This window comes from Bufo gargarizans, chromosome 1, assembly GCF_014858855.1.
Source record: "Bufo gargarizans isolate SCDJY-AF-19 chromosome 1, ASM1485885v1, whole genome shotgun sequence".
Classification (NCBI taxonomy): Eukaryota; Metazoa; Chordata; class Amphibia; order Anura; family Bufonidae; genus Bufo; species Bufo gargarizans.
Window position 1 is genome coordinate 286,973,910 of NC_058080.1, and position 16,511 is coordinate 286,990,420.

The 16,511-nt window shown below is 41.3% G+C and overlaps 1 protein-coding gene across 1 annotated transcript in view; it reads left to right on the forward strand.

The window, feature by feature from the left end:
* Positions 1-16,511, forward strand: part of FRAS1 (Fraser extracellular matrix complex subunit 1) — a 436,383-nt gene that overhangs the window by 353,812 nt on the left and 66,060 nt on the right. Inside the window, exons 45-53 of the mRNA XM_044304452.1 lie at positions 1,303-1,491; positions 1,581-1,700; positions 1,832-2,011; positions 5,476-5,600; positions 8,648-8,788; positions 9,132-9,359; positions 10,515-10,628; positions 13,664-13,814; positions 15,056-15,215. Coding sequence (XP_044160387.1) covers positions 1,303-1,491; positions 1,581-1,700; positions 1,832-2,011; positions 5,476-5,600; positions 8,648-8,788; positions 9,132-9,359; positions 10,515-10,628; positions 13,664-13,814; positions 15,056-15,215 — 1,408 coding nt within the window. The remainder of the gene's footprint in view (positions 1-1,302; positions 1,492-1,580; positions 1,701-1,831; positions 2,012-5,475; positions 5,601-8,647; positions 8,789-9,131; positions 9,360-10,514; positions 10,629-13,663; positions 13,815-15,055; positions 15,216-16,511) is intronic.

Sequence of the window (16,511 nt, forward strand, 5' to 3'; positions counted from 1 at the left end):
CCGTATCTTTTGCTGATCCATGTTTTGCGGACCGCAAAATACATACGATCGTGTGCATGAGCCCTTAAGCTTATTATTCTTCCAGGTTACATCCATTTCAACTGGTGGATCATCATTAGTCAGGTGGAACGTAGTAGGCTTGGTTTGCTAACAGTTTAATATAAAATGTTAGCAATGTTTTACCAGTCCGTACTCTGTGTTCTTAAAGAATGGTACAAATATTGGAATAACCATGGTAAACCAAGCCTCATATAACTTTGACTATAGCGTATTGTATGTGCTATAGAAGCAGCCCCATGTCCTTATCTTTCCTCTTGGCTCAACATATTCCAAGGTTAGTGGAGGTGAAATGGGCAGCTTTGAAGAAAGACATGATTTTGTGATTCTTTGTTAGAAGGTGTTCATGCTATATGGTCTATATGTAACCACTCAGTGGTTTTGATGTGAATTGCAGCCTAAGGGTTTTGATAGCAACGACATTTGCAGAGGGTTAAAGGGGTTCTTCATTCTTGTGCCTTTTTTCAGTCCACCCAGCATGGGCAGATAGTCCCTCTTATGCAAGTCTATGCAAATGCAGCAGAGTTAACACACACACACTTGGTGAGTCATTACATCTAGTTAAGAAGTTATGACTGTGACTATTAACTCTGCTACATCCATATTTACTTGATCCCCGCTGCTGGGTTCCAGCTCTATCACTCCTCCTCGTGCACCGCTGGCCTCGTAGCTACCCCCATCAACATCCTGTTTGTCTTTAGTCACGTTACCACCACAACCAATGACTGGCTGTGCTGGTCATGTGTCACATGGCCTAGTGAGGTGACACGTCAACGATGTGGCCAGTCATTGTGACTCGCATCATACCAGATGTTGACGTAAGTAGCTACGGCATCAGCAGGGCACGAGGAGGAGCGATGGAGTCGGAACCCAGCAACAGGGCTCAGGTAAGTATACTCGCCACTGTGGGTGTGGCCATACTGGAGAGATCTGAAAAGAAGACAACAAAGGTGGGCAACCACTTTAAATGTAGACACAACTGTAGCTGGTAAGAATCTACACAGAGTGGCATGAACAAATGGCAGACCCTTTTGCCTTGGGCTACAGGATGCGATTGCATGAACATGCATGACGATGGTCTTCTCATCTCATTGCTGGCTAGCAACAAATGTTTTTTTAAAACCACTCTGGAGCTCGTGGACTCTGAAACTGATAATAATAATAATAATATATAATTAGCACTTCTTGTGTGGAGCTAGTTATTGCTTTTTTCTAACGACAGTTTCCATATGTATTTCTATCTAGGCTCAACAGCTACAATCACTGAACAGCATTTAAAGGGAACTGACATGGATTCAGATGATGCCAAGCTAAGATACGTCATCAAGAGAGATCCGGCTGTGGGACAATTACAGATGTCAAAGAATAATAACTTGGTGCCAATTTCTGTTAAAGGACCAGTTACCAGCTTTACTCAGATGGACGTTAATAAAGGTAGATAATAACTTTAGCATAACTTATACAATAAAACTAAAATGTCTAAGTTATATGGTACTATTTCTATAACCTGCCTCTCTTTGTAGGATACATTCTGTATAAGCACAGTAAAGGAGAATCAGGAGGAAGTTTTTCTTTCAAATTTGATCTAGTTGATTCAGAAGGGAATACACTGATTGACCAGCCATTCTATATTAGTATATTAGGTAAGTGTACTGTGTTTCTGTCATTTTAATAAATCTTGCTGTAAAATCTGTAATTTTCGCCATGTGGGAAAACACATGCCTGTTGTAGAAATCCTACTGTTTATAGCAATGTTGTTCTGCTTGCCTTTTAGAAGACAGACTGCCGCCATCAATTACTGCCAACAAAGGTCTCACCTTGGATGAGAATACTTGGAAGAAAATCACTACACAGCAACTTTCAGCTACAGATCGAGACAGTGAGCCCAGAGAACTACTCTTCCGCATCAATAGGCAACCTAGCCTTGGGCATCTGGAGCACATAAGCTCCCCAGGTACTGGACCACTACTAACATCTCCTAGATTGTCTGTGACATTGGAAGGAATGTTTGTGTAAGGGCATCTGATTTCCGATTATCCGAATTGTTTGTAATACAGAACAGTGATTCTGTACAGACAGGTAATTCAGTACGTCAGCATAAAGGGATTCAAGTTAATTATGTTTGCTAACATCCACACTTCAAGTGAATCTTATAGATGGCAGTATCTTATTTAGATGCAATATTTGAAGACTGTAAAACACATATTTGACACTTTTAACTGTGATTTAAAATCTACTATTGGGCTCCTTGAAGGTACATGACTATATTTTTCATCTGTCTGCTATCCACATTTTTGGCAGTCACAGACTTTTTCATTTCTAAACACATCCATGTTTTATTGCGGATCCCTGTGGCTGCTCCAGAAATGATAGAGCATGTCCTATTCTTGCCCATTTTGCAGACTAGAATAGCCCTTTCTACTGATGGGAGCAAGAAAAATATGTAATGCACATGAAAGGTATTAGTATTCTGTGGATCTCTTGTTTGCAGACTGAACTATAGACACAGTTGAGTACATGAAGCTTTAAAGGGTAACTGTCATATTATTTTTATTTGCTAGTTTATTAGAGCTAGACATGTATACCTGAGTTAGGCTACTTTCACAATCGCGTTTGGTGCGGATCCGTCATGGATCTGCACAAACGCCTCCGTTCAGATAATACAACTGCATGCATCTGTTCAGAACAGAGCAGTTTGTATTATCTTTAACATAGCCAAAACTGATCCGTCTTGAATACTCTTGAAAGTCAATGGGGGACAGATCCGTTTTCTATTGTGCAATATTGTGTCAGTGAAAACTGATCTGTCCCCATTGACTTACATTGTGTGTCAGGGCAGATCCGTTTGGCTCAGTTTCGGCAAATGGACACCAAAACGTTGCAAGCAGAGTTTTGGTGTCCACCTCCAAAGAGGAATGCAGGCCAAACTGATGCAGTCTGAGCGGATCCTTATCCATTCAGAATGCATTAAGGGCAAAACTGATCAGTTTTGTGAGATCCCTGAACGGATCTTACAAATGGAAACCAAAACGCCAGTGTGAAAGTAGCCTTAGTGTGTCAATGATTGTCAAAAGATCTGTAATTACCTCATAATAACAGCTTTCATTAATGTCCTCTGTCCATTTCCACTGCTCCCTTAAAAGACCGTTGCTTGGACTTTGTCTGTCTTCCTTTTAGTGTAGACAGAAGACAGAGGGGCAGTCCTTCACACTGTATGCCTGCATTAGGCTTCAGAGTGAGGAGGTGTGTTTCTCAGTAATCCAATATGATTGGCTGGCAGGGAGCTGCTGGCTACAGCAAGTGTGTATGGGAAGTGAGGGAAAGCAGTTTTGGCCTCAGAGAACTGGCAGAGGAGCCATCTTGAGAAGGTCCTCATATTGTACATGTTTAAACAGCTGTCACTAAGGGGAAAACTCAAGGAAAACAGTGGAATGTGAAGAAACTACAGATTGTTTTATGCATAATGCTACTGCAGCAGTAACATATGCTAAAATTGATTTTTTTGATGAAAACATGACAGTTACCCTTTAAAGGGGTTGTCTCACCTCAAATATTGGGGGCATATCACTAGGATATGTAACTAATGTCAGATAGGTCTGGGCCTGCTCCTGGGACCCACAACTATCTCTAGAACGGAGCGCCAAAAGTCCAGGAGAGTGCCCTACCTATGCATGACCACCCTTAATATATTTCTATGGGAGCGCCAAAAATGCAGAGCCATGTGCTCGGCTGTTTCAGGAAGTCCCATAGAAGGAGAGCACACTGCGCAAATGCGTCCACCGCTTTATACACTTCTATGGAACTGCCGGAAATAGCTGATCCAGCATTGAGCTATTTTCAGCACTCCCATACAAATGAATGGAGGGCGGTCACGCATGTGCAGTGCACCCTCATTCTCTTTGGATGCTTCGTTTTAGAGATAGGTGCGGTTCCCAGAGGTGGGATCTGCACCTATATGCCATTGGCGGCATATCCTAGCAATATGCCACCAATATTGGAGGTGAGACAACTACTTTAAGCTTAAAAGTCTGCATTATAATCAGGCACATGTTCTGTTCCTTGCCACAGTCACAAAATAAATCCTTACTGTGACTGCTGTCCCCCGCCCTTCTCATATATTACTAGTATTTCCTCTTTCAGGGAGGTATGTAGGGAATGTTTGTATCTGTTAACTTTCACAACCTTTATGTTGCTTTTAACAGAAAATTATCTTGAAAGTTTATTTAGTGGAAAATGATTAAATCAAATTCTAAATTTGAAAGAAAATGTGAAGAAAAAAGAAAAGCTGTTTCAGATTTCTCAAAAATGTGCCACAGTTGAAAAAACACCACATGAAAAAAATGCATGTATGCACTACTTTTAGTAATTCGCATACATTTTGAGCAAAAAAAAAAAACAAACTCAAATCCTTAAAAGTACCACAAAAATACCATAAAAATGTGTGACCCTAAAGCCAGACATACACATTCGATATCTGCCAGCCAAACAGACGGATGACTGTCGGGGCTGTCTCTCCTGATTCCCCCATACATTTACACGTTTGGTTGTGGAAAACATGTATGTTTATTCATCGAGAGGAAAAAGCTGCTGCCAGACACTTCTGGTAGAGATGGCTTAATGAGTAACTAAAATTTTATACAAGTTTCTAAATAGCCCCCAAATAATGTTTGTATTATACTTTATTAATGAATTATGTTGTTTTGCAACTTAAAAAGGTACCGTACCAGTGTGGTATAGAGAGCCTTGAGCTGAGAGGAGCATGGGCACGGGCAGGAGCCTGCTCCGATCAGCTAAAACATGGCAGAGCACATGGTACAGGACACAGGGTACCAATGTGCTGTGCCGGAAATAGCTTTGGGGGGAGCGCAGGCAGGAGATCTGTACAGCAGCAGAAATCCGTACACCGCATAGCGCTGACAAGCCAGTGCTGTATGGGAATGTGGATTTTAAGAAGCGGTACTATCATGAACTTTGGATACCTTTTTAAGTTGCAAAACAACATAATTCATTAATAAAGTATATTACAAAAATTATTTTGGGGCCATTTAGAAGAGTTTAAAAGCAGCTTGTGTAAAAGTTTAGTTACTCTTTAACTACTGTGAGAACAAAGGAATCGGGTGAAAAAATGCAGTCAATCCTTCTCTCCTTCGACGTCATCTGTTGGGGGAGAGTTGGGAGCTCCCCATACACATTAGGTCGTCAGCGGTATAGAAATGCAGGAAAAAGTGTCTGTATGCAAATACCTGAGATTTGGGTCTGAGCTAAGTTGTGGTATTACATTGTGAATGCATTTTACAAGCTATATATTGATTTCTTATCTCTGTGCTTATTATGTGCGAGGTATTGTACATGGTTTTATAATGAAAAAAAGATTGACAGCAGGAATTCATGGTTGATTTATTTCTCCTTTTTTTCCAGGCATAAAAATTAGCAGCTTCAGCCAGGCAGATCTGGAGTCGCGAAGTATTCAATACATTCACACTAGCGCTGATGAAAAACATGCCGATGACTTTACCTTCACCGTCTCAGATGGAGTCAATGAGGTAGAAGAATTTTTGGTTTTGTCAGGTTCTCCGTTTACAGGACATTTGTGCCTGCTTTGAGGTAAACAATAGGCCTAAGGCAGATTTCCCAAGGCGCACATATTGTCTTTACAGTTCCACTGTTGCTGGGTCTCATCATTGCTTATTTGGCTGCACAGATTAATCTCCTCTAATGCCTACAGCCAAGAGTGCTCTTCTTTTTCAACATACAGAGGAAATGAGTCTCTTTTTGATGTGCCTTTATTCCGCTAGATTTTTTTTTTTGTTATTTCATTTTGAGCCTTTTCTTTTGTAAAAAAAAAAGGTAATAGTTGGAAGGATCAGCACACAAGAAGATACAGAACTGGAAATAAATAGATTTCTATGGATGTTACTTGCTATCTGCTAGTACAGCTTCAGTCAGATTTGAATATTCTTCTGCCTGTTTGGTTCATTACCTTGTCAATTATAGCCAATATTATAGTTTTAGTATTGTACTGCTTGGTGTGAAAAGTGTCAGATGATAGTATTAGCAAGAAATAGAGATTTCCACTGCGCTTAGGGGCTGTGCACATCTTATTTTAGCCCTCTACTGAGCTTTCTGCTAAATGGATACGTTCAGGCAGGTAGCTATAGATGGTTTAGAGGAAGCTACAGAACCTGAGGGGGCCCAAAGATCATTCTGCAACATGGTAGGTGGGGACCCTGTTAAAGATTTTGCACTTGGGTCCAGGATCTTAAAGGGCATCTGTCAGCAGATGTACCTATGACACCGGCTGACCTGTTACATGTGCGCTTGGCAGCTGAAGGTATCTGTGTTGGTCCTATGGTCATATGTGTCCGCATTGCTGAGAAATATGATGTTTTAATATATGCGAATGAGCTTCTAGGAGCAACAGGGACGTTGCTATTACACCTATAGACTCTGCTCTCTCTGCAACTGCCGCGCCCTCTGCACTTTGATTGACAGGGCCAGACAGTGTAAATGTTATCATGCCTGGCCCTGAAGTCTCCTAAAGTCAATTAAAGGTGAGAGGGTGCGGCAGTTGCAGAGAGAGCAGAGCCTCTAAGGCTACATGCACACGACAGTGAAAAATGGCCGTGTGATGGCCGTCTAAGGGTGAATAGTGTTCGTCCAAAAATAGGACATGTCCTATTTTTGGCAGTTTTCACGGCCAAATGGACCCCATTAAAATCAATGGGACCGTTTTTAACGGCCGATTGACAGGAGTGCACCCGTCTAACGACTGTTAAAAACGGGTACACAGGCCATTTAGAGGTTAAAAAAATATACTCACCTCATCCACTTGCTCGTGGTGCGGCAGTCTCTTCTCTCTTCATTGAGAAGGACCTGCGATCTGCGTGGTGACATAACCACGTGGGAGTGCTCAGTGACGTCATCGCGCACCTTCGGCAGGTCCCGTTCTGTGAAGAGAGAAGAGACTGCTGCAGCGCAAGCAAGTGGATAAGGTGAGGGCTTGTGTTTTTTTTTTTTGGACTGCAGGACACTATGGGGTCATTATATAAACCATGGGGGACATAAAGCTGGGGGCCCTAAAAAAAAAAAAGAAACACACTATGGGGGACATTATTTAAGATTGGGCCCTACATTGGGGGCAATATTAAAGCTGGGGGACATTTATTTAGCTGGGGGCATTATAAAAGCTGGGGACACTATAAAAAAAATTATATACACTGTGGGGGACATTTATTTAGCTGGGGGCCTACATGGGGGCATTATTAAAGCTAAGGGGCAGCAAAAAAAATATAAAAAAAATTCCTACAGTATGGGGGACATTATTGTTGCTGTCCTGTGGGTGTTCCCAGAAGGGTGGGTCAAATTCATCAGTTTTTCATGTTGGACATTAAAAACGGACACATGGCCAGAAAATGGATGCACACTCTAATGCAAAATGGCCATGAAAAACTGACAGTGTGTCCGTTTTTAACAGCTGGTTTTTTTTCACGGTCGTGTGCATGAGGCCTAAGTGTGACGTTAACAGCCCCATTGCTCCTAGCCGCTCATTTGCATATAAACATCATATTTCTCAGCAATGCGGACACATATGAACATAGGACCAACACAGATGTCTTCAGCTGCCAAGCGCACATGGAACAGGTCAGCCGGTGTCATAGGTACAAATCTGCTGACAGATGCCCTTTAATGTTACATTTCTGGATACTCAAAAACGTTATTCAAACATTTCTCACAGCGGATCTGTTCACTTTAATGAAGCAAATGGAGTCTAAGGATAAACTTTGTACTTTGTTGTTGTCCCCCCAAAAATGATGTATACAGATGGAAATCAGGCTAAACTGAGCCCACAGTTTAAAGGTGTTGTGTCACTTCAGCAAATGGCAGTTATCATGAAGAAAAAGTTAATACAATGCATTTACTAATGTATTGGGAATGTCCATATTGCCGCCTTTGCTGGCTGGATTAATTTTTTCAGCACATTATACACTGCTCATTTCCATGGTTAGGACCACCCTGTAATCCAGCAGCGGTGGTCGTGCTTGTACACTCCAGGAAAAAGCGCTGGCCTTTCTGGTGGCTGGGACCATAGGAGTGCACTTTTTCCTATAGTGTGCAATCACGGCCACCGCTGTTGGATTGCAGGGTGGTCGTAACCATGGACACAAGCAGTGTATAATGTGATGGAAAAATAAATTTGTCCAGTAAAGGGCGACAATATGGATAATCACGTTATATTAGTAAGTGCCTTGTATTAGCTTTGTCTACATGATAAAGCCATTTTCTAAAGTAAGACAACCCCTTTAATCCCCTTTTGGACTTTTGTTTGCCTCTTGTAAGTGAATGGATTTGCTGAGGGCTACATTTGAATACCGTTGCATATCTTGGCAGCAGAGAGCCAAAGTATGACGCAAACAAAGCCTTCTATCACAACCATTGTGATTTCACGTATGAAAAAACTGCATCTGCAAAGAAAACAAGTTCACCAGAATCTTTCCTCTTATGTATTACTTTTCCTGCTTATAAACATCAATAAGGTTTTTTATCTGCTGGTGGTGTCCATACTATCTCCCTAATATCGTTTGTTTATTAGGTATCTCAGACCTTTTATATAACCATCAATAAAGTGGACGACTCTTTACCTATGGTGCAGAATACAGGAATGAGGGTGCAAGAAGGTGTTCGAAAAACCATTACAGAATTTGAGTTGAAAGCTATTGATGCTGACACTGAGGTATGAGGATCTTCAGTTCACCTGCTTTAGTGCAGGGTTGCTCAACCTGCGGCCCTCCAGCTGTTGTAAAACTACAACTCCCGGCATGCCCTTCTGTAGGCTGATAGGTGTAGGCTGTCAGGGAATTATGGGAGTTGTAGTTTTGCAACAGCTGGAGGGCTGCAGGTTGAGCATGCCTGCTTTAGTTTGTGGGGTTTTTGGAGGTTGGACCAGTTACATAACCATATGTTTTTAAACTAATAAGATTGTATAATTTAGCACAAAGCCTGTATGAAAATAGCCTTGAGGTCTCTTGGCGATTAGTCAGTTAAGCCATACAGTATTACTGTCATATCTGAAACAGGCAGAATCCATTACGTTCACCATTGTCCAGCCACCTCGTTATGGAGTGATTGAGCGCAGCACCAATGGTCAGAGCTACCGCCAGACGTTTACCTTCACAATGGATGACATCTACCAGAATCGTATCAGCTACAATCATGACGGAAGTAATACTCTAAAGGACCGATTCTCCTTCACCGTATCAGATGGAACTAACCCTTTCTTTATTGTAGAAGATGGAGGGAAAGAGGTATGCCATTTAGAATGTGAACCTTTTATCAGTCATACATTCACTGCTGATTTCAGTGGTCTTCGATCTGTAAGCTGCTTTGTGTTACAATGGCAAGTAAACATTATGGCATATTTGCCGGGTTGCGGCCAGATCTCTGCTGTTCCCCATTATAGTTAATGGGGCCGGCAGACATTCTGGTAGTGAGCAGCAATGCCGGATCCAGAGAGCTCTGGCGGTCTGTTCCTTGTCGGAACAGCCCGTCAGATCTCTTTACCGCTAGTGTGAAATTAGCCTTAAGAGCGGAAGTTGGCATCTAACAGAATAGTAAAATACAGAAGTCTGGCGTAGGTGCTCAGTAGTATATTTCCCAAATCTTATCTGTGTAAGACTCCTCCTTAAGATATGGCTGGCTATCTGGGTATGGGGCTCAGGATGTTGATTTTAACATTTGTTGCTGTTAGAGATGAGCTTTATCCCTTCACCACATTAAAATTTTAGCCAAGACTCCTAGGTTATGGTGGGGTCAGCAAAAGTAGCTTGCAGCCAACAACTACTTCGTACATATGCCCAGCTTTAGGAAGCAACCGATGAATGCAGGGCCTAGCTATAGTGAAAGCAGTTGTTACAGGGCCTCCCCCGGGAGGAGGACTGAAAGATTTTATTGTCAGGGTCCCCTCAACGGTATTATACAATGACATTATATACAGTGACAGTAAATACAGTGGCATGATATACAGCATATATGTGTTGGAAACAGAAGAAGTGGATGCCTGGCTTGGTCTGAAAGAGCACTCTTGACTAGCTGCAGGAATGAGGGTTGCACATTAAAATTGTTTCTGTGGGGCTCTAGTTACACCTCTGCATAATATAGAGTGATAAGGGGAAGATTGGGTAGATTATTACCAAAACAAATCAGAAAATACATTGCGCTGCAAAATATGTTGGCGCTATATAAATAAAGATTATTATTATTATTACATTGCAAAAACTATTTCATCAATGTAATGATATACTATAGGCATGAATGAAACATGTGCAGACTCTGTGACTATTGGTTGCAAAGTGGATTCACTGCTATCCTGCTATCCACTTTAATCAGTATTGTCAAAATGGATATTTGTTATTGCAATGTATGCAGGAATCTTAAATTGTTTTATTACCTTGCGGTTACAGATTGTTACTGCAGCGCCTCAGAGATTTAAAGTAGATATCCTTCCAGTTGATGATGGGACACCAAGAATCATTACCAATTTAGGACTTCAGTGGTTGGAATACATGGATGGAAAGGTAACATTGGCTAACTCTTAGAATCGTGACTGACTTTGGTGTTCATTTCATGAACTTAGAGGAGTCTTGAAAATGTGCTTTAGGTTGCTTGCTTGGTTTAAGAGCGCATTCTGAAAGTCTTCAGATCCTTTCACTTTTTTTTTTTTTTTTTTTACATTTTGTTGTGTTAAAATAAAAAAAAATCTAGTTTTCCCCCTTCCATCTATACTCAATACCCCATAATGAGAAAGGGAAAACAGAATTTTAGAAATCTTTGCAAATTTATTAAAAGGGAAAAGAAAAGTATTCAGACCCTTTGCTATGACACTTGAAATTTAACTCTGGGGGCTTCCCATTTTTCTTGATCATCTTTGAGATGTTTCTGTGCTTTGATTGAAGTCCACCTGTGGTAAATTTAGCCGACTGGACATGATTTGGAAAGGTACACCTCTGTCTATATAAGGCCTCCCAGCTGACAATTCATTTCAGAGAAAAAAACAAGCCATGAGAAGGAAAGAACTGCATGTAGTGCTCAGAGACAGTTTTGTGTGAAAGATCTGAAGATGGGTACAAAACAAATTCTGCTGCACTGAAAGTTTCTAAGAGCACAGTGGCCTCCATTATTTTTAAACTGAAGAAGTATGGAACAACCAGGACTCTTCCTAGAGCTGGCTGCCTTATCAAAATAAGTAATTGGGGGGAGAAAGGCCTTGGTAGAGAGGTGAGAGGTGACAAATAACCCAATGGTCATTCTGGCTGAGCTCCCAAGATCCTGTGTGCAGATGAGACAAACTTCCAGAAGGTCAGTCATTGCAGAACTTCATCAGTCTGGGCTTTGTAGCAGTAAAGGACTTATGAAAGCCCGTCTGCAGTTTGCGGAAAAGCACCTAAAAGACTCACAGACTGTGAGAAACAAGACTCTTTGGTCTGACAAAACCAAGATTGGATGAGCCTCCCTAGTATCGCGGGTGACGGTAGGGAGGCTAGTCCCTGTCCCCGCTTGCCATTGACTGCTCCCCTCCGACACTGGATGTTTTCATCCGCTCACAGGGAGAAGCTGCAGTGGCGGTGCGGGTACCAGGAGTGGTTCAGGGGGCGGGGAGCCAGGTAAGTATATTGAGCGTGAGAGGGCCCCGGCATATGGGAGACATTTTTATAGTCTTGGATAACCCCTTTAAATCTAAGTGTCTGGAGGAGACGAGGCACCGCTCATCGCCTACCCAATACCATCAGACTGGGCCAAGGTTAACTTTCCTACAAGACAATGACCCTAAGCACTCAGCCAGGTCAACACAGGAGTGACTTAAGGGCTTGTTTTTTTTATTTTAGCACAAGGCCGCAACATAATAGAATGTGAAAAAAATAAAAGGGCCTGAACACTTTCTAAATGCACTGTAATTTTGGTTGCTTATGAACACTGGACAAATGTGATTCCCGATCTCTAATAGGCTAATATCATACATTTTTCTATTGATAACTCTAGGTCATTGCAGGTGATTGAAAGTTTTGCTCGTTCATCGTGTAATCAGTGGCACCTTTTCAGCACCAGGTAATCGCTAATGAGTAGTGTTGAGCGAACTTGTGTTTTAAGTTCAGCGTCTAAAGTTTGGGTTCGGGTTATCGAAGTATCCCGTTAAGGATTCTGCTACCACGGACCATAACGGAATACTTCGATAACCTAAACCCGAACTTTAGATGCCGTACTTAAAACACAAGTTCGCTCAACACTACTAATGAGTGTTCCTATGAACACTCGTTAATGATTATCTGGCGGATTCTTGGCCTGTGTAAAGTGCCCTTAAATATCTGATCAGTACCAATCAGATACTGGTTGGATACTTGCCTTTAGATACTTATACCGTTTCCTAAGGGAATACGTTTGTATTGTGGGAAAACCCTATTGAGTAGTTCAAAATAAGGCCATTTACTCCCACCCTTCCTGACCAGATGCATTTTTTTTGTAGATGTGTCTTTGAAACTTTTTTTTAATAGCACAAAGTGCAACTGGAATAGATTTTTTTTTAATTATGTCCCTCTCCATAATGGCCATTTTGATATAAGAGAGGTATGGGTTATGGGGGCGGGCTTGAAAATGGGACCTGTAATTTGTGTTATTTACAGGCGATATAGCACCTGCAGACTTTAACAAGGCAGTTGGTCCTATTGCTGATCTGGCTCTGCTAAGATCACATGAGCTGCTAATTTTGCAAGGGCATTCAGGGACATCCTTGTAGAGTTAGGCCTCATGCCGTGTGCATTCCGTATTTTGCAGAATGGAACAGCTGGCCCCTAATAGAATAATAATAATAGGACATGTTCTATTTTTTGCGGAACGGACATACGGAAACGTATGCACACGGAGTAACTCCGTATTATTATTTTTTTGCTGACCCAATGAAATGAATGCTTTCACATACAGTCCGCAAAGAAAACGGAATGAACACAGAAAGAAAATACGTTTGCGTGCATGAGCCCTAATATGCTGATCTAGACGTCCCTGGTCTCTTAATGCCAACCGAGATGTAGAGCAAAAGCTCCTTCTGCAGCAAGTTTCCTTATATCCATAGATACATTGGCTTGTTAGAAGCTGGATAGGAAATGGCTGATCACCTACAATACATACAGGAGAATTCTTTATGTCTAGGAACAATTTTGATTAGACACATGAGACACTGTAGGAAAAAGAGTTGAATAAGGCCTCGTGCACACGGCCGTTGTTCCTGTCCGCATCTGTTGCTCCGTTCCGTGGCCCCTCAAAAAAAATAGAACATGTCCTATTCTTGTCCGTTTTGAGGACAAGAATAGGCATTTCTACAATGGGCCGCCTGTTCCGTTCCGCAAAAAACGGAACGGTCGTGTGCATGAGGCTTTAAGGGACACATTACTGCTCTTGTAGTGTTTCTTTAAAAACACAATAGGTGTTATAATTCATGTATCATCTTTCTGTATCAATGGGTGTTGATATTATTTTTCTGCAATGCAAAGCTTTCTGCGTCCAACATGTATTTTAATGTAATCTCACTTGTGAGAATCAGCAATATTTGGATTATTTCCAGGCTTCCAATTACATTACAAAGAAGGAACTAATGACCATAGATCCAGACACCGATGACAAGCAACTTACCTATGAAATTTTAAGTGGGCCCACACATGGCTGTTTGGAAAACAAACTAAAACCTGGGTTACTCCTCACTTCATTTACACAAGGTATGCTGTTTTTTCAATAAACTAGTCTGTCTTTCTTCTTAAAGAAAAAAAATTAGGTTCAGTTAATACATTTTTTTATAAATTTTAATCGTTGACCTATTAGAGCATGTGCATGTGTGTTGGTAGTGGTGCAGCAGAAAAATGGTGCATTAATGCACAGCAAAAACTGAAAAAAAAAACACAATACACTGTTTCTTTTTAAAGAAAACACTTCTCAAAAAATGCTTCAAGTGCTAATTATCTGGAGATATTAAAGGGCATCTGTCAGAAGATTTGTACCTGTAAAACTGGCTGACCAGTTACATGTGCGCTTGGCAGCTGAAGACATCTGTGTTGGCCCCATGTTCATATGTACCTGCATGGCTGGGAAAAAATGATGTTTTAATATATGAAAATGAGCCTCCAAGAGCAACGAGAGTGTTGCCATTGCACCTAGAGGCTCTGCTCTCTCTGCAACTGCCATGCCCTCTGCACTTCGATTGACAGGGCCAGGTAGTGTAAACGTCATCATGCCTGGTCCTGTCAATTAAAGTGCAGCGGGTTTAGCAGTTGCAGGGAGAGTGGAGCCTCTAGGTGCAATGGCAACAGCCCCATTGCTCATAGAGGCTCATTTGCATATATTAAAACATAATTTTTCTCAGCAATGTGGGCACATATGAACATGGGACCAACACAGATGTCTTCAGCTGCCAAGTGCACATGTAACAGGTCAGCCGGTGTCATAGGTACAAGTCTGCTGACAGATGCCCTTTAAACAGTCCAGTGCAGTTACACTACACCCTCATTAAAGTTGCATCAGGAGTGCTTCTCCCAAAACAAGAAATTGATATAGCTGGAATTCTGGGAAACAAATGCATTAAAAGAAAGTTAAGACCTTTTTTTTTTTTAACAAACAAATTGTGCACCCTCAGACACATTCCCTGGGTAGTTTTGTGTAAATCTCTGGATTTATGCTTTAAGTGGAGTTCTCCTGATGTATAATAACATCTTACTGGGCTATCCTCCGATATCTCTCTATTTTATTATTGGCAATACATTATTCCCATTATCATTATTGTTTGTATTGCATAGTTTACAGTGTTGCAGGTCTTTCACATCTGCACTTCAGCAAGGATGGTGTCTGATTCATCCTTGGGGTTTATTGCATTTTTAATAAACAATAATGAATGTCCTGTTCAGATGGTAACTTTGCTGGAAATCCACACACTTCATGTGTCCGTTAAAAGGTGTTTCTTTTTCAGAGGACATAAACCTGGGCTTGATACGTTATATTCTAAATGAAGACAAGTACAAGGAAACCATGGATAACTTTAAATTTCTTGTAAAAGACAGTAAACCCAATGTGGTCACTGACAATATGTTCCACATCCAGTGGTCGCTGATAAGCTTTACCTACGTTAGGTAAGTCAGTCAGGCTCTGAAAAATCCTAATTTCACTTTCAAAACTGCATATAAAGGGCAAACGTCATGTTTTACGTTTTTTCTATATTGATGGCCTATCCTCAGGAGGTTGTGGCCTCTTCCTAGGCCTATTACATCACGTTTATTGGTTACTTGGCCTAGATGCAGCTCATTCCCTTTAAAGTGAAGGAGCCTTCACTTTAAATTCCATGCACAACCACTTTGCATCAGATGGTGCTCTGCTTGGTAAGTTGAGTTGAGGCCGCTGTGCTCACCAAACTGCTGATCGACAGAGGGTGCCAGGTGTTGGAACTGGTCATCAGGTATAAATACCCAGAAAACCCCTTTAACATAATACAACAAAATAATATATTTATAATATTAAAACAAAATGCCCTGTTAATGATATTAAATGCTTTCTCAGGCTCAGCGAAAATAAAGATTTCCACTGTGTCCATTGAAAACCACAGATATCTTTTGATTCCAGTGCTTGTTGTCAGTTGTCTACAGCCAACACTTGCCTGTAGGTATTAGGGGGTTTCCTAGGTGAGACTCCCCCTCTGGTAACTAAAACTCTGTTTATACCTTAAAAAGAATTGTATTTGTTTTGGCCTAAAAAAGTGTGAGTGCCTTTGAGTTTGGCTTTGAGAAAATACAACCCTGTTCTGTAGGACAGTATGAGCATGCCAATACCAAATTTATACAATTTTTATTATATTTTTACTAGCTTTTTAAAAAATGTACACCTTTTAAAAATGTTCTTGCATTGCCATATTTTGACACCCATAACAGAGCTGTTTGAACGCTTGTTTTTTGTTGAGCAAACTGCAGTTTTGATTGGTACCCTTTTGGGGTATTTGCAAATTTGTTATTAATTTTTGTAATATTTTTTGTACTGTTATATTTCTTCCACTTAGGGGATTTGGACATGAGGTAATTTTTAAGTCTTCATATTAAGCCCTGTCACAGACAATTTCCTATGGCAGACCTGGGAGACTTCATAAGGCACTGGGCAGCCATAGAAACTGATTGGGACCTCACAATTCTGCCATGGGGGCACTGAAGAGAGGACTGAGGGAGTCCCTTCCTCTGTCCGACCTTTCAGATGCTGCAGTCTTTATTGACTGCAGCATCTGAGAGGCTAGATGGCTGAAAATCCGTTCCCAGCTGCTGTGGACAGATGTCAGCTGTGTATGCAGCAAACACAGCCCCTGAGCCTGCTCCATACACCCTTCGCACACCACAGATGTACAAGCAGGTACACAAAAGGGTTATTAAAGACTGTCCTTTTTCTTT